General features: G+C 40.7%; 1 protein-coding gene across 1 annotated transcript in view; it reads right to left on the reverse strand.

Moving 5' to 3' along the window:
* Positions 1-3,721: 3,721 nt before the first annotated feature.
* Positions 3,722-27,069, reverse strand: part of Agxt2 (alanine--glyoxylate aminotransferase 2) — a 45,234-nt gene continuing 21,886 nt past the window's right edge. The window contains exons 8-14 of the mRNA XM_052159694.1: positions 22,532-22,632; positions 21,939-22,031; positions 18,548-18,680; positions 16,588-16,679; positions 9,671-9,820; positions 8,409-8,507; positions 3,722-4,386 (exon numbers count right to left, since the gene is read on the reverse strand). Of these exons, the coding sequence (XP_052015654.1) occupies positions 4,279-4,386; positions 8,409-8,507; positions 9,671-9,820; positions 16,588-16,679; positions 18,548-18,680; positions 21,939-22,031; positions 22,532-22,632 (776 nt within the window). The 3' untranslated portion in view covers positions 3,722-4,278. The remainder of the gene's footprint in view (positions 4,387-8,408; positions 8,508-9,670; positions 9,821-16,587; positions 16,680-18,547; positions 18,681-21,938; positions 22,032-22,531; positions 22,633-27,069) is intronic.

Consider the following 27,069-nt stretch of genomic DNA (forward strand, 5'->3'; position numbering starts at 1 on the left):
GGTGTCCCAGTGAGCCAGGTCATGCCCTTCCTGACCTCAGGTGTGTGATGTGTTTTCATCTTCCTCTCTTTCCAGAGTTACAGTTTTCCCTGGTTATCTGAAAGTTGGGTACAGACATGCACCTTGTAAAGTGCAGAGATGGAGCCCAGTATCTCCATACATTTGGAATTGTATTGTTGGCTTTTTGTCAGGATTTGCATGTTTGATCTTCAGTGTGGCAGTGTTGGGAGGCCCAGTGACAGACGCTGGGTCATAAGGGTGAGTTCCACGTCAAGAGATAACTTCTTTTCTCTTGTAAGTCCATTTTCTTGCCAGGCTGGAATAATTAATTAAGTTCTGCCCAGCCATTTGTGCCAGGGTAGGTTTACCTCATCTTCTTCTTCTTCTGTATTCACCACTTGTCTCTTTGCTCTACTGTGATTTGAAGCCATTTTCATCACATATATATACTTCATGGCCTTGTGTTTTCAGCCTCTAGTCCTGTGAACCCAAATCAATCTCTTTTCTTTATAAGCTATCTTGTTTCAAGTGTGCCAATAAAACAAAACAAAACAAAACAACAGAAAACAAAAGGACAACAACAACAAACCAAAGGCTAATATAAGATGACTCCTAGTCAGTGGAAGTGGGAGACTAGCAGATTATACTGTGAGGTATAAACATGGTCCTATAGGATTGAGAATGTACTTATTTCAGTGAGAAGATCCCTCAGCTCCTCTTCCCAGAAAATGGAAGGGAGAAAAATCATGGATACTGTATATTATTCTGTAATATATAGGGATCACAGATGAGTAAAGGAAAGACCAAGCTTTGGTTTTTATTACTGTTCTTGGCCTTAAATTGAATTTTATTGTTTCATTTTCATATTCTACTAAATACCAAGCTGGCTGCCATACATTTTTCTTTTCAATGCTGTTCTCTTTTCATTTGGAAAAGCACTATTGGGAACAGGCAGGTTTTGAGGAATCAGTAAGAAGCATGACTTTCTTGTCTGAAGTCTCTGTTCCCATATTTTCCATTGGAAAAAAAAAGAAGAGAGGAAGAACATTCCTGTGGACACAGATGCCACATCAAGGCGCATGGTACAGTGAGAATGATGGAAATGCAACAAGATGGCTTTGTGCAAAGTGTGTGGAAAGCTGTGTAACAGGAGTTTGAACAATAGGGAGCTCTCAAAAGCATAGAGAGACATGAGATACAAACTATGAGTTGAAGGAGGGCCTTTGCTTTTTATATGGAGAAAGGATAGGAAAGGGCTTGGAAACTTCAGCTCGTCTCTCTAGCTGCACAGAGATTCATCTCAGACACTACCAGTGATGCCCAACAACATTGAAAGATGAAAGGCATGGCTTCCGGCAGCTCCCAGAGGAAGAGCAAAGACCACTAGCCCACCATAACCAGCTCTCCCAGATAAGAGGTAGATTAAGTTGTTTAGCAAATATGATCACCCAAATGAGGACAATTTTGATATAAATAGGTTAAGTTGAAAAAGTTACAATGGAGAAAGTATGATGAGATTTAATCAAACAAAGATCGAAAGGATAACTTGGAGAAATCAAACATCCAAATTATAAACCTGAGATAAAAAGCTTATAATCAATAAATAACAGAAGAGAGACATGAGATACAAACTATGAGTTGAAGGAGGGCCTTTGCTTTTTATATGGAGAAAGGATAGGAAAGGGCTTGAACAGAAGAGAGTGACTTACAATTTATAATAATCTCATGGCTTCCAAGCAAATGTATCCAGAAAACTGTAATCTTGGAGTTGGAGCTCAGAGAAAACCTGGGGATTTAAAAGTCATTGGCATAGCTAGAGCAGGTCAAGGTTTCAGAGATGGATGTGTTGCTTACAGGCAGAGAAGACAACACGACATAACAGACAACTCAGGACTTAATTATCGAGTTGAGGTCGCTCTAGGAAAGAGACCGAGAAAGTCATTTGAGGCAGAAGACCACATTTCAGAAGCCAAGAACAATATGCAAGAAGGAGAAGTTCCTTAGGATAAACAAACAGCAAAGGAGACAGAACTAGCCATAAGGAAATCATCTGTGTGATCCCTCACCTCCATCCCCCAGACAGGGAGGGATTCTCCATGTGGCACTGGCTGTCCTGGAACTCTCCTTGTAAAGCAGGCTAGCTGGCCTCTAATTCACAGAGATATGCCAGTCTCTGCCTCCTGAGTGCTGGCATTAAAGGTGTGAGCCACCACCACCCAGCTTGTATGATGAGAGGCAGGACTGAGAGCCTGGTGTCTGGGCTGGGGTGGGCTGGGCAGGACTGGGAGGTAAGAAAACAAAGGGAACATAGAAACTCTTCCTGGGGAAATGCTAGTTATAAAGGAAAGAAGGAAGACATTGTTTGAAAGAAGGATGGTCTCTTTTGTAGGGTTCATGAGTATCATTGAATTCCCTCCTAAGACAAGTCCAAGAGGTTAACAGTGGAGAGTAAATACATTTAGCTACCAAGGAATGGGAATAAGAAAGGCTAAAATATTTGTTCAAGGTAATTTATAGCAAATTAAGCAGGAGAACCAAGTAGAGAATGCAACTGCTTTGCTCTCTTAATTCAATAGTCTTTCCATAGCGCCAAACTGAACATTTCTGGCAGTTGCTCTTCTAGAATCCTAGCATGGCGTCCCACACTGAGGGAATTTGATTTCTCTGAGGGACATTGGGGAGAAGGTGGGAGGCTTTGCACTATGTTTAAGTCAATGCCGGATGGAAACAAATCTGGTGGCAAGCTGTAGGATGTGTTAAAAGAGACACCACAGAAGGATAAGACAATCGGGACACAACTTCAAGCTAGGACATAGTTTTAAATATACATATCCAATTACATGATTAAGTTAGCTCTTAGGTTGCTTTTTGGCTTTTGTTCTGGAGAAGGTCTCGGCAGTATTATTTTTAATAGGCTTTATATACTCTAATGTTTTTTTAAAAAGAATTCTTAAGTTGAACACATTTGTAAACTCTATATTCTAGAAATTGGATTTTAAAATTATTAATTTTAATTATGGTGGGTGTATACAAGTGAGTGAAGAGGCCAAGGGTCAATGTGAAGTATCATTCCACAGGGCTAGCCACCTTGTTTTTTGGGACAGGCCCTATCACTGTTCTGGGATTTGGTAATTGGGCTAGGCTGTCCAGAAAGTGAGTCCCAGGAACTCCCCTGTCTCAGCCTATCCAGTGGTCCACTACCATATGTGGGCAATTCAGCATAAGTCACTGTATTTATGAGACAAATATTTTCCAGACCATCCCCTAGCCTTGTTTGTTCTGTTTTCATGGATTCTCTGTATGTAGTATATTTTGTAATTAATGGTAATTATATAAATGTTACTGTTAAAAAAATTTCAGTGAGTATGTCAAATTAAAGAATATTGCCAGTTCTAAGACACAGCTCAGGTAACACCTACATCAAAGAATATTTACAATTGTACATGCTAATGACTAGAATTCTGAAAATTATGTATGCATCTGCCATAGTAAAAAGAAGGGTTTAGATGAAGATGAGATGATGCTGACCACACAAGGAAAAAATAGATATTTTTAGGGAGTCAAAGGTTTGGGGTACAGCTGTGTCCCTAAGGTATTTCCTGCATTGTTTCCCAAGATGCCTTGGGCAGCAAAAATGGAAAATATTAAAAGTTAATTAATATTAAAATTAATATTAAATATTAATATTAAGCAGAACCAGGAATTTATTATTTCACAAATCAGGAAACCATGAGATAGGGTGGTTCCAGGATTCACGGTCAGGGATTCATTGACGTTACCAACCACTGAGCTTCCAACCACTTTCCAGACGTAGCACAGTGACCAGGCTTTATTCTCAGGGCTTCCAGATGCCTGGTGCCAGATGATGGTGCCACATCATGAGATGTCGAGTTTCCAATGTGACAAGAGGCATCTGAGCTGAAGCCTGAAGAAATGTCTCCTCAGAGGTAGTGGCATGGAAAGGGTCTCCTTCAAGACTCATCGGCGACATGTACACTGTGTATTCATTTACAAACCAGTCGATGCAATGGGAAATCACATTAGCTCAGACTAATCTACACAAGCTAAGACTTATTCTGTGAGCCAGTGATAGATACTTCCCCTGAAGGATGGAATTCTCAGGAGAATAGGGGCTCCACTGACAAATAGATAGTCCATCATGTCTTTTACAATTACTACAGAGGGCTGCAGTTTTCTATCTAATGCTTGTGGTTTTCCAACATTCCTCAAATTCATCTCTGTACGTAGTTAAGATGCTCTCGAGGCTCAAGGCTCTTCTTACTTAGCTCTTCTCTCCACGTGTTGAGTCAAGGCAGAGCGAAATACTTCAAATGCGAAGTCCACTTCCAGCTTAGTGACACACATCGGGGGCACAATGCGGAAAGTCTGGGTGGGGGGGGTGGGCAGAGGAAAACAGACCTTGAATCATCAGAGAATCAAATGTGACTTCCAGGAAATGAGCTGAACCCTGAATCCCAAACCTTATTTTCACCATATTGCACATTTTTCTCACTAGGTTGGGCTCTGCCTTCTCCATCCTGGGATCTTTCACTTTCTCTACACAAACCTTCATATGATCTTGCTCTGAATTTTTTCTTTTCTTTTTTTTTTAAATTTACTTATTTATTCACTTTACAGCCTAATATCAGCCCTTCCTCTCTTCCCAGTACCCCCTCACATAAGTCTTCCCCCATTCCCCTTAGAAGGGGAAGCCCCTCTCTGCACACCAACCCCCATCCCCACCCCCATCATCCACCACCTCTCCTACACCACCCCCACTCCACATATCAAGTTGCTGCAGTACTAACCACACCCTTTCCCACTGAAGCCAGACAAGGCTATTCATTTAGGGGTGTGGCAGGCAGGTAGGCAATAGGCTCAGGGACAGCCTCTGCACCAGTTGTTTTTGGGGGTCTCACATGAAGACCAAGCTACTCATCAGAGGTCCTACATCTAGCCCATGCTTGTTCCTTGGTTGGTGCTTCAGTCTCTGGGACTGAAGGGTCCAGGTTGGTTGACTCTGTTGGTCTTCCTGTGGAGTCCTTAAACTCTTTGGATCCCTCATCTTTCTCCTAACTCTTCCGTGAGACTCCTGGACCTCCATCTACTGTTTAGTTGTGAGCCTCTGCATCTGTTTTTGCCTGGTTGTCTCAGGGTCAGTACCTGAGAAAACCAATTGCTGTTTCCCATTGTGTCCACTGTTTTTATAAGGATTTTACATCTCTCATTCCTTTGTTGTCTTCTGATCCATCACTCTATTCCCATATCTCCGTTCTGTTGCCTCAAAGTTTGGTGAGCATAGCTAATTGAACTACCCTCTCTTAGCCGGCATGCCACACACCTTTCCAGTCTCATGTGACCTCACTGTGTGGCCAAGTCTCTGTGCTGATTAAAGTAAATAAACTGCCTTGTTCCTTTGTGCAGGGGGCTGAGGAATATATGAAACCAGCACAGGAGACCCGAGTGGCTCTACCACATATTCACAGCCTTCAACTTCTGCAGGTTCCTGAGAAGATTCTCTTCTACCATCATCCTTAGCTTCCTTCTAAACCTTGAGTTTTCTTCTTAGTTTTTTTAAACCAACTTCTATACTTCCCATTCTATTTCACAAGCAATTATTGTTCCTATTTCCTTGAAGAAAGAAACCTCCTGGACACAGTCTTTCTTTAAACCAGTTTGTTCCCACATACATTCTTTTATTTTTCCCAAAGGCTCAGAGAATGATGACTTTACTCTTCAGTTCTAAATGGTTCACCTCTGTTCTTGACCCTCCCTGACTCATCACTTTCATTCCAGGAAAGAAAGAACATGGGGACGTTCTTTGTCTTTCTTTCAACTTCCGATCAACCAGTATCAGTAAGATGCTTGGATCTTATGTAATCTCCATTCAGATACACCAAGCAAAACCTGAGTTGACTCTCGGCGTCTTGCAGGTGTAATACATATGCTTTCTCCCTGCTTTTCCTCAGTCTTGGTTTTAAGACTTGCTGATGCTTACTAGCTTTGGGTCTTCACTCCACCATTCTCTAGTCACATCCTGACCATCTACAGCATGCTATCTGTTATATTAACTTGTTGCTACCACTATATTAAAATCATCTGCAAGGCATGAGATCCACTGGGAATTTCCCAGGCTACATTCTTCCTGATTATCTCTGTTATACTTCACATTTGGGCATCCCCTTTCTCAATCCGTCTTGTCTTCTACTTCCATAATCCCATACTCCCCTGAACGCTTGGCTCACCATTGACACCTTCGTGTCTCCACCATCCTTACTTCCCTAATGTCTACTGGAGAGAGTTCCTCCTTAAGCTTCTGTCTTCCCCTCACTGAACATTTCACTGGGACAGTAGACTTCCCCAGTTTTTCTCCTTTGATAATTTGCATGCTGACAACTCCAAACTATATTCTTTACCTGAGTCTTCCTAAAATTAACCATGTACTCAAAATACCAAACCTGATGCTCCCAAATGCCTTAAATAGAGCATGTTCAAAGATGAATGCATTCATGCCCAAATTAAGGCAAGCCAGACATGAGGGGTTCATCCTTGACTCCTGCTCGTTGTTTAGACCCACATCTTATGCAGTTCACTTCCCAAATATCACCAGAATGGAACGTCTATCCCTACAGCCACTGCTGAAGCACAGACAGCATCCAGTCCTTGCCAGACTCCCTAACGCCAGTCTTATTTCAAGGAACAGACTCAGCAATGTCCTCACTAGTTATATGGCCTGGGCAATTTACTTAATGTCTAGCTACTTCTTTTTATTTAATCTATAAAGTTAGGGTGATAATAGTACTTTGGCGTGCTGAAGATGTATAACATATCAAGAAGAACAACGGACGAGGTGATAGGACGTCTACCTGTCCTTACCCATCACCTCAAGCTGATGCTGTAGCCACACTAATGTGTGACAGCTCCGTGTACTCTACTGAGCCTTTCCTCAAGCTTGGGCTGTTTGGATCGTTAATTAAGGCTGTACTAGCCAGAATGACTGGCCGGGATATCTGTTCTCTTTCCTTCCACAGCATTGCATTTTATATATGTAGAAGAGACTAATATGTTGTCTTATAGTTTTGTGTTTTGTTTCTTTCTCCCATAAGCTCAATGAAGAATGGGACCCAAACAAGTTATCATTGTAACATTGGTTCCTGGCATACTGTAGCTGCCTGCTTAATATGAATTTGAAGGAAAAGCTAAACAAAATGGACAATTATTTCAGATCTTTATAACTGATGATTTTAATAATTAAGCCACACTATTTGATATGAGCAGACAACCTTTCCTAGTGTTTCTTTAGGGATCTTTTTTGATTGGCTCTGACAAGCATACAGCAGGAAGTAGATCTTTAGTGTTCACTGTGTCAGCCGGGAAGGGAGCAGGGCCATGAGAAGAACAAGGAGTGTTTAAATATCAACTCGCATCTTATAAGAAAGGAGCCTGGTGTTCTATTCAACACTGGAGTGACTAAACACAGCAGCAATGCACCACGTATTTTAAAAGTCCAGAAGAAAGCATTTGGAATGTTTTTGGTGTGGGAGGAGACAGAGACGCATCATCCCTTGAACATGCTATCTTACACACATTGAAACATCACGGGGCACTCCCTATATATGTGCAACGACCATGCTTCATAAAACAAAAGGTTTTGAAGTAGGGAAAATTAAGAGGAAAAGAAAAAGAATATTTGGAGTCACTCCCACCCCTGAATCTCTACTGTGGAGCCCACCCCGGTGAATGACTTAATGATATGAGATTTAGAAGCAGGTTGTATTGTGCAGTAGCAGCAGCAGCATCTTATTCTTGTAACACAGGGTCAGACCAGGCTCCTGGTAGAGTGGGAGTAACTTCCAGAAAGGGGTAGTGTGAGCTCTGTCTTGAATTATTCCAGGGGAGAGTAAAGGACACTGAGGAGCTGATCTTGAGGTTTGTATCAGGGACTTGTTTAAGGATCGTCCTTGATCTCTCTTTCTGGAATCATACAGGGCAGCTGTGGGTCTTAGATTGCTGTGTTCTCTAATGACCAGTAAAACACCAGGCTTGCAGAGTCAGATTTCAGGGCTGAGTGAAGAATGATTATTATTGTTTTTCTCAGGGGTTTGAATTAATTAATACACAATGCAATATATAATATGTATATGCTACATGTGTCATGATTCTATTATCACCCAGGCTGTGAATTGTCTGGTTAGTTTGTGTGGCCTTTCTATTCCTCTCTTTTGCCTACAAAAACCATGGATAATGGAATCACTTTACCACATCCCCCTCTAGTGGTTACAAGCTATCTTTTGTCCCTTTCTTTTTACTACATACAAGCCTTATTTATCATGATGCAGAGGAAGCACAACCAGGTGCCCTCTCAGGGAGATTACCTCATGATTGCATGAAGGCGGCCATTCTCTTACCTGAGAAAAATTACCACCTCTACCCACTAGGAGGCCCATGTCTTTGCAGTCCTCATGGATTTGATTGACTTCTGTTTTAGGAAGAGGCTGGAGGCTTATCTGTGAATACATTAAAAAGAAAACCACCACAACAAAACTCAAGCAATCAATGTCTCCCTAATGAAACAAAACTTTTAATTGCTGAACTAGAGGGCTTTTGGGGGTGAGGGTGTGGATGAGCATTGGAAGTACTTGCTTATTTGATTTTATGCTACCTCATCTAAAAATCCCCAAAGGCAAAATGAAATTCCATGAATTTCGTGCAGGTGTTAAGTGAATCTTTGATCTGCTAATGGCTACTCTGGGCAGGGGTGGGGGGTGGAGGTGGGGTGGGGGTGGGGCTGATCTTTTAATAGCTAGTTTGAGATCTGTTTTGTTTGTGTTGCAATCCTCTTCAACTCTGCAGTGCTCTGCCTAACTAAAGAGTACATTCCAAAGTCCAGCAAGTGGCTCAGAAGTTGCACAAGGGCACCTGCAGCTAAACATTTCCAGGATTACAACATGGCCGTGGAGATGGTGTGAAGCCAAACATCTTCCATGTTTGTTGCATTTTCTCTTTCCTTAAGATTCCTTCAAGGTCAGGAAAAGTAAGGGCTTGGAAGCCAAGAGGCCATGTCAGTTTCCTAGGACCTGAGGTTGGTCCTTTTTATTCAGGGCTCTGGCATGTTATTTAGACTTTGGTGATGTTGGGCTGGAGCTTGCATCCTTTCTTGGGTCTATGAGCCCAAACATTTCTCTCTAGTTTATTCATTTCAAGTGTGAGTGTAGTGCAAGCCTGCCTTCCCTGAGGGCCTTTCATACCACAAAAATATGGGCCTACCACAGTAGGACAACTGAATATTTGGAAAAGGCTTAGGATGTGTATTTTTAAAATGATTCCTAGGTCTTGGGAACCTTGCCAATCTTCTTTAGTAAGCCTTAAGTGCCTTTGCTGCCCGTCATCTCCCCTGTTACTCTTCACAGATAGCGAACATCATCACTAGGTTTGGCTTCCTTGATGTAGATAAATAAACCTCAGTCCTACTCAGGAGAGCTCTCTTCAGTATACTCAGCTTGCTTCCCCTCAGGGCTTTCTACCTTTTCTATGGACATAAGCAATGTATTATGTATAGTAACTAACAGTTATTCATAGTTTGAATAAGTGGTAAGTGCTAGACCCTGTTAGCTGAAGCATTACCTGCTACTGGCCCCAGGCAGCCGCCCAACCGACAGCAGATCATTACCTTGTCTTGAACCATCTCTATCCCCACCATAAGGCCTTTGCCTCGGACATCCCCAACAATGTCAAACTCATCCCGGAGTTTAGCAAACTTCAGCAGCATGTAGGTGCCAACTTCTTGACTGTTTTTCTGGAGATTTTCTTCTTCAATCACCTGTTGAGAGTCAGCCCTAAATAATCTTACAAGGCAAAAGATGGAAGTTTCACAGAGAAGCCCAGAAAGATACTCATCCATGGTCCTCTTCACAGTAACTTAACTTGGCAAATAGGACCTAGAACATGGTCTGGTATGGGCATATCAGGGACCGAATAAAAATCTACTGTGAAGAATGAAATGATTTTGGTAAAGGGGATTTCCCCGAACCTGCTCACCTGTAGAAGCAAGAAAGAATTTAAGAACTATCAGAAACATATACTCGATAACACAGAAGTCTATTTTTCTAGGTTTTGCTGAGTGTTGGTGTACAGAGAGGAAACTAGTGAACTGTGGAAGGAATCCCACAGGTTCTTTCTCATGGGAGATAATGACCTCCCTAGGCCACACATAGTTTATCATAGCCCAAACACTCCAGTGTAGGGGCCCTGCATAGTTTATCATAGTCCAAACCTCCAGTGTAGGGGCCCTGCACCCCTTAGCCGAGCCTCACATTTATCCACAGCCTGGGAACCTGAGATATAACAAGATCTTCACCTAACTCCCACTCATGGTGACGCCTGTGATTGGTTTTTAAAAAATCTTAAATTACTTTTTTGTTTTTTGTTCATTTTGTTTGCTTGTTTGCTTATGTGTAGGTGTGTTGGGACATATGTGGAGGGCAGAGGATAGCTGTGGGAGTCAGTTCTCTCTACAAGGTGCGGATACTAGGGATCCAACCCAGATGCCCAGGCTTCGCAGCAGATGCCTTTCCCTGGAGAACCATCTTAACCAGCTATAGGCACCTATGATTCTTGATAAGACACACATATATTTCATCTGTATTTAGCTAATAATAATTGCATGATTTAAGGCTGGTCTTGATGTTTTAAAGATTAATTGGTTCATACAAACCCTCCTCATGTGAATTTGCTGGAATGACCTAACATGGAAAAAAAGTTGGACTCTGGCTAGAGCAGCAGGTTGAGTAACTACAGCTCTTCTCCTGCCTGTAGGCCTGGGTTTTTAAAAACTTACTTTAATAAGGACTTTTAAATGCTTTAACCTCCATTCTAGCCCACCACCCAGCAGAGTTAGTGGAAAGGAAAGGTTAGTAGGGCAAAGGGGGATTTGGAATAGTTTAGAAATAGTCTCTCTGTGTGTGTGTGTGTGTGTGTGTGCGTGTGTATTTATCTACAAAGCCATGTGGTCTCCTGCCTTGATCCCAGAGGGGGTTTTCTGGTTTGGCTTCTTAGTTTTCATGTGTACTATTTTAAAAAAGTTTATCTGGAAAGCTGACAATTCTCCTCTGGTAGGAAAAATTGCAGAGTTGGCCATACACTTAATGAGTTTGTGGATAGAGGTAGAAGTGTTTGGAAAACAAAAAGGGCCTGTGGGAGAACAAAGGACTCTGGCCTTGGTTTGCCTTACTATTCTTTGCTGGTCTTTATTGGGCTTTGCTGACACTTGTCTTTGCTGATGCTCCTCTGGCCTTGGTTTGCCTTGACTTCTTCGCTTATTGTGACTTCGTAGAGAAAGAAAAACTTCTGGTGATGTTCCTGCAGCTTCTTGCCACTCCCACAGACTTGGGCTGATTGGCAGAGCCTCATGGTTTCTTCTGGGTCAAACTGATGTTGCTAATTTGTAAATGGTGTTTGCAAGCAGATGAAGCTACTGCTGCTGATTCGTGGGAACTGAATTGCTGATATCCTGACAACAAAGATTAAAATCACCCCAAAGAAATTTCTAAACAGGCAGAAACCCCTTTGCTCTATTAACCTCCTTTACACTACCTATGGTGAGTGGTTGTCTAGAAGGGGAGTTACAGTATTTTTTAAAAAACCCTTACTAGAATAGATTAAAAATAATCTAACCCCATACTTCCCCTCTTCCCCAAATCCAACCTCCCAGTGTCATCCGTAGTTCTGGAGCAGACCATGTGCTGCAGCCCCTCTCTCCGTGCTCCTATCTCCATGGGTCACACACTCATTGTTTTATCCTAGTCCCCATGTCCAGCAGGCATTCCCTGGGAAGCCAATACCCAAGTCTTCTAGAGAATCAAGTAGGCCAGTAAAGCAGGGAAGTAAAAGAGGGGACATATATATGCACAACAACAACAACAACAACAAAAGTAATAGAATCAATATATAATGCTCATTGGTATTTCTCAACATCAATGGCCAACATGATCATCTAATTATTATAATAGTTTATAATATAATAATAATTTAGCTAGAACAATATCTTGAATAATAAAAGAACTGCTGGAGGTATCACCATTCCTGATTTTACATTGTAATATGGAACTATAGCAATATAAACCATGTGGTAGTAGCATAAAAACAGACAGACTAATCAATGGAATCAAATTGAAGACCTAGACATAAGTCCACACATATACAGACTCCTGGTTTTTTGATAAAGAAGCTGGAAATAACACAGTGGAAAAAAAGAAAAGCTCTTCAACAAATGGTGCTGGTCTAATCAGACAACTTCATGTAGGAGATTGTAAATAGATACCTACCTATTTTCTTGCAAATAACTCAAATCTAAGTGGATCAAAGACCTCAGTATAAAACCAGACACACTGTACTTGATAAAAGAGGAAGTGGGGAATAGCCCTGAATGCATTGGCACAGGAGACAACGTTCTGAATACCGATAGTGGGGGCACGAAGATCAACAATTCATAAATGGGACCTCATGAAACTGAAAAGCTTCTATATGTCAACCAGATAGCCACAGCCCATAGAATGGGAAAATATTTTCTCACCTATATATCTCATAGAGGACTAATATCTAAAATATGTAAAGAAACCAGGAAAGTAGATTTCAAAAAAACAAATAATCCAATTAAAAATGGATTCTAAATAGAATGGATCTAAATAGAATTCTCAATAGAGAAAACTCAAATAGTTGAGAAACAATTAAAGAAATGTTCCACATTTTTAGCCACCAGGGAAATGTAAATGAAACTACTTTGAGATTGCATCTTATTTGTGTCAGAATGGCTAAGATAAAAAACACAAGTGATAGCTTATGTTGGATACAGAGCAAGCAGAACACCTCCTCCATTCTTGATGGGAGTGCAAACTTGTACAGCCACTATAGAAATCAGTGAGGTGACTTCTTGGGAAGATGGGAACCAATGTCCCTGAAGATCAAGCCTTGTCACTCTTGGGCTTATTCCCAAAGGCTGTTCCATCCTACCACAGAGACACTTGCTCAACCATGTTTATTGTTGCTCTATTCACAACAGCCCCAAACTGGAAATAACCTAGATGTTCCTCAAGAGATGAATGGACAATGAAGATGTGGTACATTTACATAATGGAGCATTACTCAGTTGTTAAAATAATGAAAATTTGCAGGGAAATAAATGGAACTTGAAAATATTACCCTGAGTTAGGTAACCCAGACCCAGAAAGAAATAGGGTATGTATTCACTTATAAGTTGATAATAGCTGTTAAGTCAATGATAACCAAACAATAATCCATAGAAGCACAGAAGGTAGATATATAGCAAGGGACCCAGGAGAGAAGGAACGGAGAGATTTTCCTAGGAAAGGGAGATGGATTAGATGGCTATAGATGGGGTGACAGTAGACTGGAACGGGAGGATGAAGTGGCATGGACAGGGAGGAAGAGGATGAGAGGGAATACAGGAGAGACAGCTAAAATTAAGGGCTGTTTGTGGGGTAAGATGGAACGTAATATATCAGAGCTTCCTAAAATACATACAAATTTTAGGCAATCTTAATGAAATTGCCAAAATAATGGGGTGATAGTCACAAATGGTCATCTCTTGTTACCAAATGATGCTTCCAGTACCAGGATTGACTTATTGGCTTATGTGTAGTTGTTGGAAATTCTCACACACACACACACACACACACACATACACACACACACACACACACACACACTTCTTGCATAGCTAAAACAATCTTGAAATCTTGAACAATAAAGGAACTGCTGGAAGAATCACCATCCCTGATTTCACATTGTAACACGGTGGTAAAAACCATGTGATAGTGGCATAAACACAAACAGAAATCCCCCAAACAACCCAGGCTGATGCCAAGATAATAGGTTGCTCTGGACAAACTGACAGTAAGGCCCTACTGCTGAAGAAGATCCACACAACGCACTAAACATGGAGAAGTTGAGCTGGTGCCTACCTGGAACCTTCGCCTCTACTTTCTGATGTCTTAGGTATAGAAAAATACTCAGTATGCTACCAATGGTGTAATGTAAATACCAAGTCACAAACCCTTTGATCTATAGTGGCATTCTACCTGCAAGATATGCTTAGGGCAATGGTGGTACAAAACATGTGGGAGTAACCAACCAATTTGGTTTGACTTGAAGCCCACTCTGTGAAATGCATACTGACACTGCTCGTGTGATGAGAGGCCTGAGACTAGGTAGCCCAGAGAATGAATATATATATATATATATATATATATATATATATATATATATATATATATATATATACACACACACACACACACACACACACATATATATATATAGATACATATATACGCATATACACACACACATATATATAGATACATATATACACATATATATACACACATATATAGTCTTTATAAATGCAAATGGATGGGCTTCTGTGTCTATATCTATTTCTTGTGCCTATTTTATAGGATATTTTCTTCTGATTTGTCTTATTCCAATGCATTAACTTTTGTCTTATTTTATTACATTTTATTTTATTATTATTCCTTAGAAGCCTTTGCGTTTTTCAGTGAGACAAGGGGAGAAATTGGGAAGAGTAGGAAGAAGGGAAAACATAATCAGAATGTTATTATCTGAGGAAAAAAGATCTATTTTCAATAAAAGGGAAAAAACCTGGCAGTATCAATAGCAACAACAAAAAATAAAGTTACATTTATTCTCATTCATTCATGTCTCCTGACTTAATCATATTTTAAAATAAGCATTTAATCAGCAATAATGGCTTTAAGTTCTTTATTTATATCTAAAATACTTTTACATTTCTTAGTATGTGAGTCATACTCATAGTTCTAACTAAGAAGGCACAAAAGGTGTGAACAGTAGAATGACTTGTACTGACCCCTGACTGTAGCCAAGTCTCTCTGCCTATAAACTGAACCTTAAAACTCTCCTTGGATGTTCTTTCAGAAACATGCTGTACTTGTTTAAGCAAAAGGCATTATACATTTTGGTAAGGACATTTTACCAAAAAACCCTCATTTTTCACCATAATAATGGATCACTAAAGATAAGAATGTGGGATACTTTATTACTTAGTTGATTCATCACAATAATAGTAGTTGGTTCTCCCCTGGGGCCTGCGAAGAACAGCTCTTAACCCTCATCAAAGAAGAGTCTTTTTTTGTTGTAAATGACAATCAACGCCCATAATTGGTCCACACAAGGAGAATAAGGGACTATGGAGTGCTCAGCTCTAAAGGGGCCATCTGTAGAGCATCCCTTCCCTTGAAGATTCAGGGATCGCTGTGGAACAGGGGATGACAAGACTGTAAGACCAGAAGAAGTATATGTTTGCTGGCCACGGCCGTGCCATCGTACACATGGACTCACGCTGGCAGAGACTGTATGCACTAAGACCTGTACATGACGGAGTCAGTGAAAACGCCGGGATGGGTGGAGGAGAGACTCAAGTCCCACTCCTATTTGGCGACTGTTGCATGCTCGAGGAGGGGGAGCCAGTTTTCTTCAGAAAAATGGGCCCTCAGAGACTATCCATGTTCCAGTGAGTGACCCCACAACCACGTACATATAGGCATCACTAAATTTCTAACTTGGTGAGTTAGAAAAGTAGCCCATGGAGTGGGGAAGAAAAGTTGTGGGAGGTTATAGGGAAGTAACGAAACTGGAGAAAACAGGGGGCGGATTTGATTAAAATGCATTATATGCATGTATGAAATTCTCAAAAAATTGTTTTAAACTTGGCTAATATTAAGCTAAAGGGATATGATAGGGCTGAGTAGTTTTCTCAGAGTAGTAGAATTTCCCAGATATGGTCTGCTAAAACCTAGTTTATCTATAATTTTTTCATTTATGACAACAGAAGGAAGAAAAACTGCCATGGCATGTGACAAAAATTAAAATGGTGGATAGCTGTTAAACCGACACACCAAATACTACCCAGACAACAAGAAAAAAAATGCAGTGTTATCACCTGCGTAGGGCTATTCTTTTTTTTTTTAAATTTTTTTATTCGATATAATTTATTTACATTTCAAGTGATTTCCCCTTTTCTAGCCCCCCAACTCCCCGAAAGTCTCGTAAGCCGTGTAGGGCTATTCTTACATCTCCCATGTATGTGAGGTTGATTATATATTATCTCTCATTCAGAACTTCAAGCACCCAAAGTAGTCTTTAAAAAGAGGGGACAGGGAATATTAACTAGAGACAAAATTTAATTTGGTGAATTACCAATTACATTTCTACTTTACCATTGCAATGTAATAGAGTTCTAATAAAGTGTGTGGCTTAGAAATAGTTACTTAGGGGGCTGGAGAGATGGCTCAGTGGTTAAGAGCACTGGCTGCTCTTCTAGAGGTGCTGAGTTCAATTCCCAGCAACCACCTAGTGGCTCACAGCCATCTGTAATGGGATCCAATGCCTTCTTCTGTGTCTGAAGAGAGTGACAGTGTACTCATATACATAAAATAAATAAATAGATAAGTAAATAAATCTAAACAAACAAACAAACGGAAATAGTTACTTAGTACGATCAATGAAGTTCATATAATAAGTAGGACTGACCTCAAGCACAGCAGATCCAATGGCGCAGGCCAGGGGACTTCCTCCAAATGTGCTGAAGTGATGTAAGCGTTTAGTCAAAGACTTGGCAATTTCTAAGGTTGGAAAATAAAGGCGGTTAAAGTGGCAGGATTCTTACCCAGTTCATCTAATCATTACATTGGGGCTACATGCACTTTCGTCTTACAATGACATCCATTAATTTCCTTCGTCACTCATCTAACAGTGATGGACTGAATTGTGTCCCCTTAAATCTTTTATTTGAATGCTAGGACCAAGAATGACTGTTTGGTGACTGAGTCTTTAAGCAGGTCATTAAAATGAAATGGACTACAGAACGGGGGCCCGTATCCCACAGGACCATGTCTCACAACGAGAGACTCTAGAGTGCTCTCCATCTCTCTCTGGTGAGCACTCATAGGGAAGGTCGTTTGGAGAAGTGCTGAGAAGATGGCCATCTGCAAGGGCAAAAGAGAACCCCAGGTAAAACTCAGCCCTGCTGGCACTCTGAACTTGACAGCCTCCTCATTGGTAGGAAGAGAAATTTCTGTTGCTTCAACCATTAGTTCATGGAATAGTGCTTCGTCAGTCTGACTTGACTACTACAGTGGATAAGGAAGACAGCTTACTTACTTAATGAGAAGATGATAATGCAATCTTCAATGTATTACATAAATTAGAAAGCACCTTAAAAATGACCTGTAGGGCTTTATATAAATTCTTCAATTAACCACTTTTTAGTTCTACTCTTGAGATTAAGACAGAAGCATGGCGGAAATGACCTCATGTGACCTATTCAGCAGCACAGTTCTGGAACTGTCAAGGACAGTTCATTACATTTCACTTTCTATAATCATACTTTTTTTTTTTTTTTTGCTTTTAAATAAATGTAATGATTATACAATGAAATGGATTTCATTATTGCATTTTCATGTATAGCTATGTTTTTTGTACCTTTGCTTATTCAGTGAAAGCAGTTATCACAAAGATTTTAATTATTTAATGGCTCAGAAAAGTGCTGATTATTGGGGGGAATATAAATAAAATAATTTTCAACAATCAATGGATTACAAGAAATAATACCCATCAAAGGCTCTGTATAATAGAAAATTAAATTTTAACCTTTATTTCAAAATCAGTGGTTCTCAACCTTCCTAATCCTGTGACCTTTTAATACAGTTCCTGATGTTGTGGTGTCCACCAACCATAAAAATATTTCTTCACTAATTCATAACTGTAACTTTGATACTGTTATAAATTTTAATGTAAATATTTGATCTGCATGATATCTAATAGGCATTACCCAATGGTACCAAACCCACAGGTTGAAAATCACTCACAGAGTGCTCTGAGTAAATGAGATTTTTTTTGTTTTTGTTATTTTTGGATTTGGGTTTTTTGAGACAGGGTTTCTCTGTATAGCCTTGGCTATCCTGGAACTCACTCTGTAGACCAGGCTGACCTCAAACTCAGAAATCTGCCTGGCTCTGCCTCCTAGAGTGTTGGGATTATAGTCATATGCCACCACTGCTCAGCTGATAAATGAGATTTTGTTGTAGTTGACTGTTTGGGTTAAGTGACACTGCCAGAGAAATCTGGACCTTAAATGTATAGCTAATGCCATGGGATGACGGAGTGACCACAGAAGAGTCTTTTTCAAGAAAAGATTCTTTTGGAAGTTTCAGGGGTTTGTTTTGTAACACACTCCCATAACTCTCTTCTGTGGTAGAACTCTGACTTTGATTACAGTGATAGAAGGTATTGTCTTCTCTCTAGCAAGATAGGAATGGCTGCCTCTCTTCCCTCTGCCCCATGGCCTGGCTGGCAACATTGTTTTCATTCACTTAGACAATATATCATGTGGTCCCCACCACTGTTTCTAGCCTCCACACACTGAGACCCGTGCTTTGCACCACTGTATGGTGCAAGGGGCCCAGGAGCAGGGGCATGCTGGCCATTCTACCTGGAGTGGTCACAACTGCAGCCATGGGGAAGCCATTTCCAATCCCTTTAGCCATGGTGACAATGTCCGGCAGTACATCATGTGTTTGGAAACCCCAGAAATGAGAGCCCAGCCTTCCAAAGCCTGTCTGCACCTGGAAGTAGATTGAAAACAAACAAACAAACAAACAACCTCCAAAAACAAAACCAAGAAGCATCGGGAACCTTCCAGTCGCTATTCTAATATCTTGCTTTATCTTCCTTCTTGTCTCTTCTTGCTCCTGTTTTTTTGCACTCTCATGGACAAAACCCTAGATCTGTGTCTGAGGTTGGAGGTACCAAAGGCTGTTTCCTAACTTTGTGGAAATATTCTTTATGGCTTTTGAATCTCAGTTAACTAACCTATCACAGAGAAATAATCTTACTAACAGCACAGCACAGGGCTGCTTGGCAGGTAAATAAATAACGGATGTTAAAGGCATCAGGATGATTCACTCTCCTCATTAAGTCTCTCCTGTGCATAGCACAGCCAGAGAGAAAAGCAGAGAAACTAGCTCAGGCCCACCCTGGAGGACTCAAGAGTAAGTAGTTCTCTGTCCAGTAGGGCTGAATGCTTACCACCCAACGAGAGAACAGTGCCTTCCTAGCTTCTTGCATTCTGAGGTCTTAGCTGAGCCAGAGAGTTCAGAGTATAACTGCTTTAATCTAGAACGGGCTATACACTGAAAGTTGATCAGAGTTTTTGACTACACCATCCCCACTCTCACTGGCTTACATTTTAAATCAACCTCTGTCACCCCAAATTCCAGTAGGGTCTGTTCAAAGCACGTGGCCACCAGAGTGTCTCAATAGACTCTTATTACCAATGTAGGAGTCTAAAGGCAGGGACCCATTTCATCATACCCCTACCTGAGTTAGATTCTTAGTATTTGTAGAAGGAAAGAAATCACAACAGAAAGATGGACATCCCCAGATAAGAACCTGTCTTTTTTTAAAGATTTATTTACTTATTTTATGTATGTGAGTACACTGTAGCTGTCTTCAGACACACCAGAAAAGGGCATCAGATCCTATTACAGATGATTGTGAGCCACTGTGTGGTTGCTGGGAATTGAACTCAGGACCTCTGGAAGAGAAGCCCGTGCTCTTAACCGCTGAGCCATCTGTCCAGCCTACAAGAATCTTTCCTGATCTCTGTCTCTGTGTCTGCTGCCTGTCTCTCTCTCTCTTTCCTTATACCAACATGGCAAGGTGTGGTGGAGACTGAAAGCCCAGTCTTAGATGCACATCAGATCAAGTTTCTTTCAAAGAATTTCTTTTCCTTTACCCTTATTCCAGGTTCTACAACCAGGTTCTTGGTTGTCAATAGGTGATTGTGACCGATATAGGAGAAGGGCTAATTCTGGGAATTATTCTTAGGTGACAGAGACAAATATAGCAGAAGATCAGAGATGTGTAAGTCTGACAGACCTGGCCTGAATGCCCAAGTCTTTACTTCCTAGCAATAGGCCAGTGGACAAGCTGATTAACTGGCCCAAGTGAAGTAATGTAGGCATTTTGTATAGTTTGTCTTTTGTCCTGTGCTCTTTCTCCTCTTCATCTATCTAAGTGGCATAAAGAAACAAAAACAAAACTGGCACAAATAGTGAAACAGAACATTTCCTGGACAATACACAAAATCGTGCAGGGAAAAAAAATGATCAGTTGCTTGAGAACCATGAGTTTCATAGGGATGGGTGGACAGTAGGACAGACAGATCATTCTGTAGTCCATAGATCCTTGTATCAACAGGGATGTGGAGCTCCCAGCAGGGAGTGTTAACAGCTGGGCCTGTGGCAGCCAGCGAGGGCTGGGAGGATGGGTTCCTACTCTGTCTGTTATTATCCTGTTAGCAGTTAGCAGCAGTCTCTAGACTGGCACCCTGCTAGGTTCTCAAAAGCCACGAAATTGGGGGCAGTGAAGGGAAAACAAGAGAAGGTCATGACACTACATCTCTTGGAAAATTCTAAAGTTCTGATGTTCTTTGAATTCTGCCTACCTTCCTTCTAAAAAGTGAGAGCTTTGCTGTGTGTGGATTCCCAGGCCAAGGTTTTTCCTCTTTCTTGAGATGATATGGCTAATTTCAAACTGATTGAATGTGGTTTTCCAGTTTTTCTTTCTTTCTTTCTTTCTTTCTTTCTTTCTTTCTTTCTTTCTTTCTTTCTTTCTTTCTTTCTTTCTTTCTTTCTTTCTTTCTTTCTTTCTTTCTCTCTCTCTCTCTCTCTCTTCCTTCCTTCCTTCCTTCCTTCCTTCCTTCCTTCCTTTCTCTTTCTTTCTTTCTTTCTTTCTTTCTTTCTTTCTTTCTTTCTTTCTTTCTTTCTTTTGTGTGTGTGGCTAATAGCAGATTACCTCCCTTCCACTGGGACCTTGTGGAGTTCACTAGTATGAGGCAGGGAGGAGGGACAGAACAGGAAGAGTTTGTTTAAGATGCTACTGTTTAGCCCTGGCACTGGTATACCCTGAGCCCGACAGAGACTTGGCCACACAATGCTGGCGATTGCAAGATTTCTGCCAAAAGGGCAGCCCAGCATGAACTGTGAAGTAATTTTAGTCAAGGGAAACATTCAATAAAGGCAAGTGAGATGGCAAAAATAAGAGACACACAGACTTTCCATGTGTCATCAGTGGGTTAAACCACCAGTTTGTGTGATTGTGATGGGCCAAGGTGAGGTCGGAGAACTGTGGCTTGGGTACCATCCTCTGGTCTTCAGACAACATCTCTAGAGCTATTCTAAGTGGATAAAATATTGCTTCATTTGATATTCTGCAATCCAGGGTATAATTCTAAATATACCAGCTGGAGCCCACAAGGCTGGCGAGTGCTACGTCCTTCAAAGTGTCCCCCTTGGACTACTGAGGACCTGCTTCATCTGGGCTGCCTCCACTCTGACCCTTTACAAGTTTATACATGCTAAGTCAGAATGTCTGCAGTGGCAGCAGTCTTCTCATATAGAGGCTGGAGTTTTACTTACTATTTTTTTAAACAATATATCTGACATCACTTTGGCAAAAATTGGGATGAACACTCTACTATGATATTAAATTTCTTCTATGGATTGTCAGAATTCTGGCAACAATTCTCAGAAGCAGGAATAATAATGACAAGAATAAAAGCAAGCCGGGTAAGAGAAGCGTCCCCTATGCTTGCTAGCAACCTTTAAATAAACAAACAGCTTGAATGCTTACATTCCCTTATATTTGTTAACCTAACTAACTTTGTAAGAAAGCAGCAGAGACTTCTTTAGCTTATGACCATACTGGAGAGTTCAAACATTTGTTTACTGCCTGAAATACCAAAGAGGGTTTGACGAGGTCACTTTTTGAATCTGGCCTGATCCTATTGCACTAAGTCACTCACAGATGTCAACACTCACTTCATCTGCAATGCACACACCGCCCCTCTCTCGGACCAATGCAAAGGCTTCCTTCAGAAAATCCTTTGGGTACTGGACAACACCATTCACACCCTGCAAAAGATCAAATCAGGAAGACTTCAGAGTTGGCAGGAGCTCTGGCTCAGCACTAATGAGAATAAATTGTTATCCTCATCACCATGACGTCAATGTTATCAACTGTAAAGAACTGTTCCAACGGGGACTTTTGTACCAGGCTTGGGGGAGTGGAGATGTGACTATTATTTCCTGAGGTTAGAAACAAGGAGGCTTGATGAGTTAAAGATAGGCTTCTCTGGACAGTGTGTGTTAAACAATTAAAAATCAAAGGGTTTCTCTTTTTTGAGGACTTTAGGAATTCAATGGCCTCACTTACTTACCTGTTCATCTGTTCAGTGTGGGAATGACCGGGATGCATTTTTGAAGGTCAACTAAAAACTAGTTTTTATAAAAAGGATCCAAGAGAAATAAATGAATTGAATTTGGAGGGGAACATAGAAATGGGCACTTAATTAACCTGGAGTCAAAACTGTGATCATGGAAAATTCAGAGAGATACTAAGTTTGTGTACCCACTTGAATTGGCTCTGCAAAAAATCCAGCAATTGACGTGGCCACAGAAGTGTTCAGTGTGTCTTTGAATTGTTCGATATACCGTTCATTAGCTTGGCAGCGGTCTGCAGCAAACACATACACACATGTACAAGTCACAGCATTTGATGTGAGAATGGCATCCAGAAGAAGGGGAAAAAACAGAGAATTGAGAGCAGTCAACTGTCTGGAGGTCTTCAGACCATGATGAACTGGGATCCAAGGGTATTTATCTCTGAAAGGGAGGACATAGTGCAGGAATGACTTTTTGAAGACATCCTTAAAAGCATAAACAAACTACTTCAATAACTCCATTTATGTGAGGAACACATTGAAGTATCATCAAGTCTAGTATAGACAGCCATTTCATCTAAGGACTATTCTGTTAAATGGATAGATCTTACTCAAGTGTTATTGGGTGACTGAAGGTATTGAAATACAACTCTACTGTTTATTGCCACTTAGTCTGATGCAAACTTTTAAAGTGCTTTTGCATTCAGTAAGTAAATATGCTTATATAATAATCAGAATTCAGCCTAAAGAGGATATGTTAGAGGCAGATAAGTTTTCTTCATGGTAGCTCTTGATTCTTGGTTCTGTGACTCTTATTTATAGATCTCCCTCCCTTAACTGAGGGCACATTCATTTTTGGAATCTATGACTCTGCTGAGCGTCTAGTACACTGTAGGGGCTCCGCAAGATCCTAAAAAATTACAGGGAAATAAATGGTAGATACTGTGACAGGTCTATGATATACTGAGCAATTTTATTTGACATTCTTCTCCGGATAGGGAACTAACTGCTGTTCAGGGAATGTCTTTAATAGGCTAATCCACTCTTTGGCTGGGTTGAACTGATGATAAACTTAGCCACTGAGTTTGAAATGTCAATGACTATTTATTACTACTAGAGGGCATACTCATTTTAAAAACCTGCTTTATTTTGTAGAGTACTGCATGTATTTTCAAATTTGTATTTACTATTTAATTTTCCTCAATATCATGAAACTTCCACATTCCATTGTTTGACCATACTATTTTATGAACACTTGTGGTCCTTTTCTAGAATGTTGAGTTTTGTTTCCTTGTGTATTAGTTTTGACTGTGGATGGCTTATTGTCCTTGGCATTTGTGAGTGTTCTGTGAAGCCTAGAATGACGTAGGTTCATCGGAGTACATCTCCAATTGCAGCTTCCAGGAGCACAGTGCATTTTTTTGCCTTGAATTCAGCCAGGGATAGTAGAGTTGAGAATGCAAACCTCAGATGTGATTCCTATCGAGTCTCCTCTACTTCCTTTCAGTGGGAGGACCTTGCTCTGCCTCTCACCTCTGTAAACTTCCAGTGACTTTATGTCTCATTGACCCATGGATGGAGTAGGAACTCTTGGGACTTCAGGGGGCCTTCCACATTATATCCTATTTTGTGGATGTGCCCCAGAACTTGTCCTTTCTTCCCTGCCTTCTGCAGAACCTTGAAACTAAAGCTCAAGTTCTCCCTGTTTGCCTGGTACTCCCAAGGCAAAACTGACTATAGGGTCTTCTGACCTACATGTGTTTCTAAGAAAGCCTTCCATAGTATTAATTTTTTTAAAGGAAGCCATAATGTAAATATTTAAAACATCTGTAAATATTTTATAAGTTGTAATATTGGTCAGAAAAATTGAAATCAGTCATTTTAAGTCAGTAGTTCAATGTGTTACAAGAGAAGCAGATTAGCATTTTATACATTTATTTAGGTTTTTTATTTATTTATTTTTTTAGAACAGGTTTCTCTGTTTAGAACAGGATTCCTGGCTGTTCTGGAACTTCCCTTGCAGACCAGGTTGGCCTTGAACCCCTAGAGATCCACCTGTCTCTGCCTCCCAAGTGCTGGAATTAAAGGCCTGTACCACCAGTGTTACCACCAGTGACTGGCTTAAAATCTTCCTTCTCCCTCCCTCCCTCCCTCCTTCCCTTCTTCCCTTCCTCTCTTCTTCTCTTCCTCCCTGCCTCCCTCCCTCTCTCCATCCCTCCCCATCTCTCTCTTCCTCCCTCCTTTCCTCCCTCCTTCCCTCCCTCTCTCTCCTCTCTCTCTCTTCTCTCTTCTCTCTCCTCTCTCTCTCTCTCTCTCTCTCTCTCTCTCTCTCTCTCTCTCTCATTATTATACAAGTGCTTTGCCTACATGTATGTACACCACATTGACAACTGTTGCCCCCCAGAGGTCAGAAGAGGGCATCAGACAGGATCCCCTGATGGCTCTGAGCCACCAAGTATGAACAATTAAACCCAAGTCCTCTGGAAGAACAGCCAGTGCACTTAACTGCCAAGCCATCTCTCCAGCCCCTACAACTCCCATTTAAAAATGTGTCTGAGAACAAATTGTGACTTGTATATACTTTTGCCTAATAGTGTCTATGACAAGTGTTATTCAAGTGGCGACATTTATTCTTTGCAATGAATGAACCATTTAATGTTTCACTAGTTTTCATAGTAAAAATTTCCACCGAGAAGAAAACTAGTCTTCTGAGCACAGGGCTTTTCTTTACCCACATGGTGATTTCAACTTGATGTCTATGTGTTCTGAGTTTCTTTCTTTGTGTAATATAGGGAAGAATTATCCAAGTTTCCTATGTTTTTTTTTTTAGTTGCATTAATTCTAGGTGTACTTTGGATAGTAGAATAATTCTGGGTTCATGTTTGGCAACATTTAAAAGTGACATGCTTGAATTTAGTCACATGAAATTTAATTTCAAGCCTGAACTTTGACGACTGTAGTAAAGTTTAGAAGAGCACTTGAAAACTTTTTACCAGCATCCATCAAGTATTACAGGATTTTCAGGATTTCTTATTACTTCTCTTGTAGTACTATTTGTTTTTTGGGGGGGGTTGTTTAACTTTTATGCATGATTTTTAGCTGTTCTCAGGTAGAGGTAACCCAGAGTATCTGTTTGTCATGTTAAGCCCAATAGCCGCTGTCCATCCATTCCCAATGCCTCACAAGTTACATGCTTATGTTCCCACCCAGCTTCAAGATGCTGGAAACATCTCTGATAGAGGTGACGAATGCAACTCCAACTGTAAGCCTTAAACTGCAGAGAAACAAGCATAAGGTGCTCTGATCAGGTGGAAGAAAGCACAAGATGGAGCCTTGCTCAGGAAGTTTGCAGAAGCTCCATGAGCCATCAGCTATGTGTGCCATCTTTGGATACAGAATCCATCCAGAGAAAGCAAAAGCAAGATGAGTAGTATCTACACACGCTGAACTTTAAGCATGTTTACTTACACTCATAGTTTAGCTCTCAAGAGTAAAGTCCACAGATGCTCTCCACAGCATCTCTAAACTTACACTCAGATTTTAACTCACAGAAGGGATGGAGAGGAGAATGTGGATAGGGTGGGAGGCCTCAGGCCGTCTCATGTGAAACCATCTCAGGGGTCTATGTATGGAGACAACTGCCATGCTACCATTGGCTTAGACAGATGCATGCAGCCTGTGCCCTGAAGACTAGGGAAGACAAATCCTCAACAATTATAGCAGAAAACTAATCACAAGTGCATTTATACTCCAGCTTCACTGACGAGTAAGGAAACCATCAAGTTGTAAGGATGCATGCGACATTTAGAAAAGCTCTGTTGACATAGTTACCCGATCTCTTCAGAGCCACATTCTCTATTTTTATTAGGAAAGAAAGAGACAAGAGCATTATATGGCTGTAAAAGATATATCAAGTATGAAGAAAAAGCCTGGTTTATGGGTTTAGAAAGCTCATCTGTAACTATGGAAATCATCACAGAGCAAAATGAACTTGAACTGCTTAAGTTAGGGTAAAACATCATATCATTATCCTGCATGCTTCATATTTTTACACTCACTTATCCACGTGTTTGGTGAGAAGAAGGACCCTCTACTGTGTTTTCTCATTTCATATGTGTTGCATTGGCTTATTCCTCCTATGGAGCGAGATAGGATGTATTGATGTCCCTATGGTAACATCAGGAGCATGCGGATGCTCTGTTGGATATCATAGCAGAGTATTTACTCTATAGAAACTACGCTGCTGTTATAGGAAAAAGTAAGCAGAGAGAGAAACCAAGAAAAAGGAATATTATTAAAGAAAAGGAAGAGTTCCTTTCAAAGAGGAGAGAATGGCACAGTAAATACCAGCTTTGGGAGCGTGTAAGGACAGTGAGTGATAAGAAATCAATTCTGTCATGGGGTATGCCTGGAAATCAGGGCTTAGAATGCATCTTGGAGAATAAATAATCTGGGAAGTAGATAGAAGGAGATAATGCAATCTACTACATAGAAATAACCAAACTGGCTCCTGTTTAAGCTAAGATTTGATGATGTAATTCTGAATGAAAATATCCCTACAATGGTTGGTGGGGAAAACTCTAGGAGCAACTGTAAACTTGAACCATCTCTGTTAAAATTACTTGACATGCTGGTGTGAATACAGGATCTATATATAAAGACACCCAAATAGGTTCTTTTCTCATATAATATGAGGCTTCTAAGAGTTAACAGCAAAACATAACAAAATA

This window comes from Apodemus sylvaticus, chromosome 16 (genome assembly GCF_947179515.1).
Source record: "Apodemus sylvaticus chromosome 16, mApoSyl1.1, whole genome shotgun sequence".
Taxonomy (NCBI): domain Eukaryota; kingdom Metazoa; phylum Chordata; class Mammalia; order Rodentia; family Muridae; genus Apodemus; species Apodemus sylvaticus.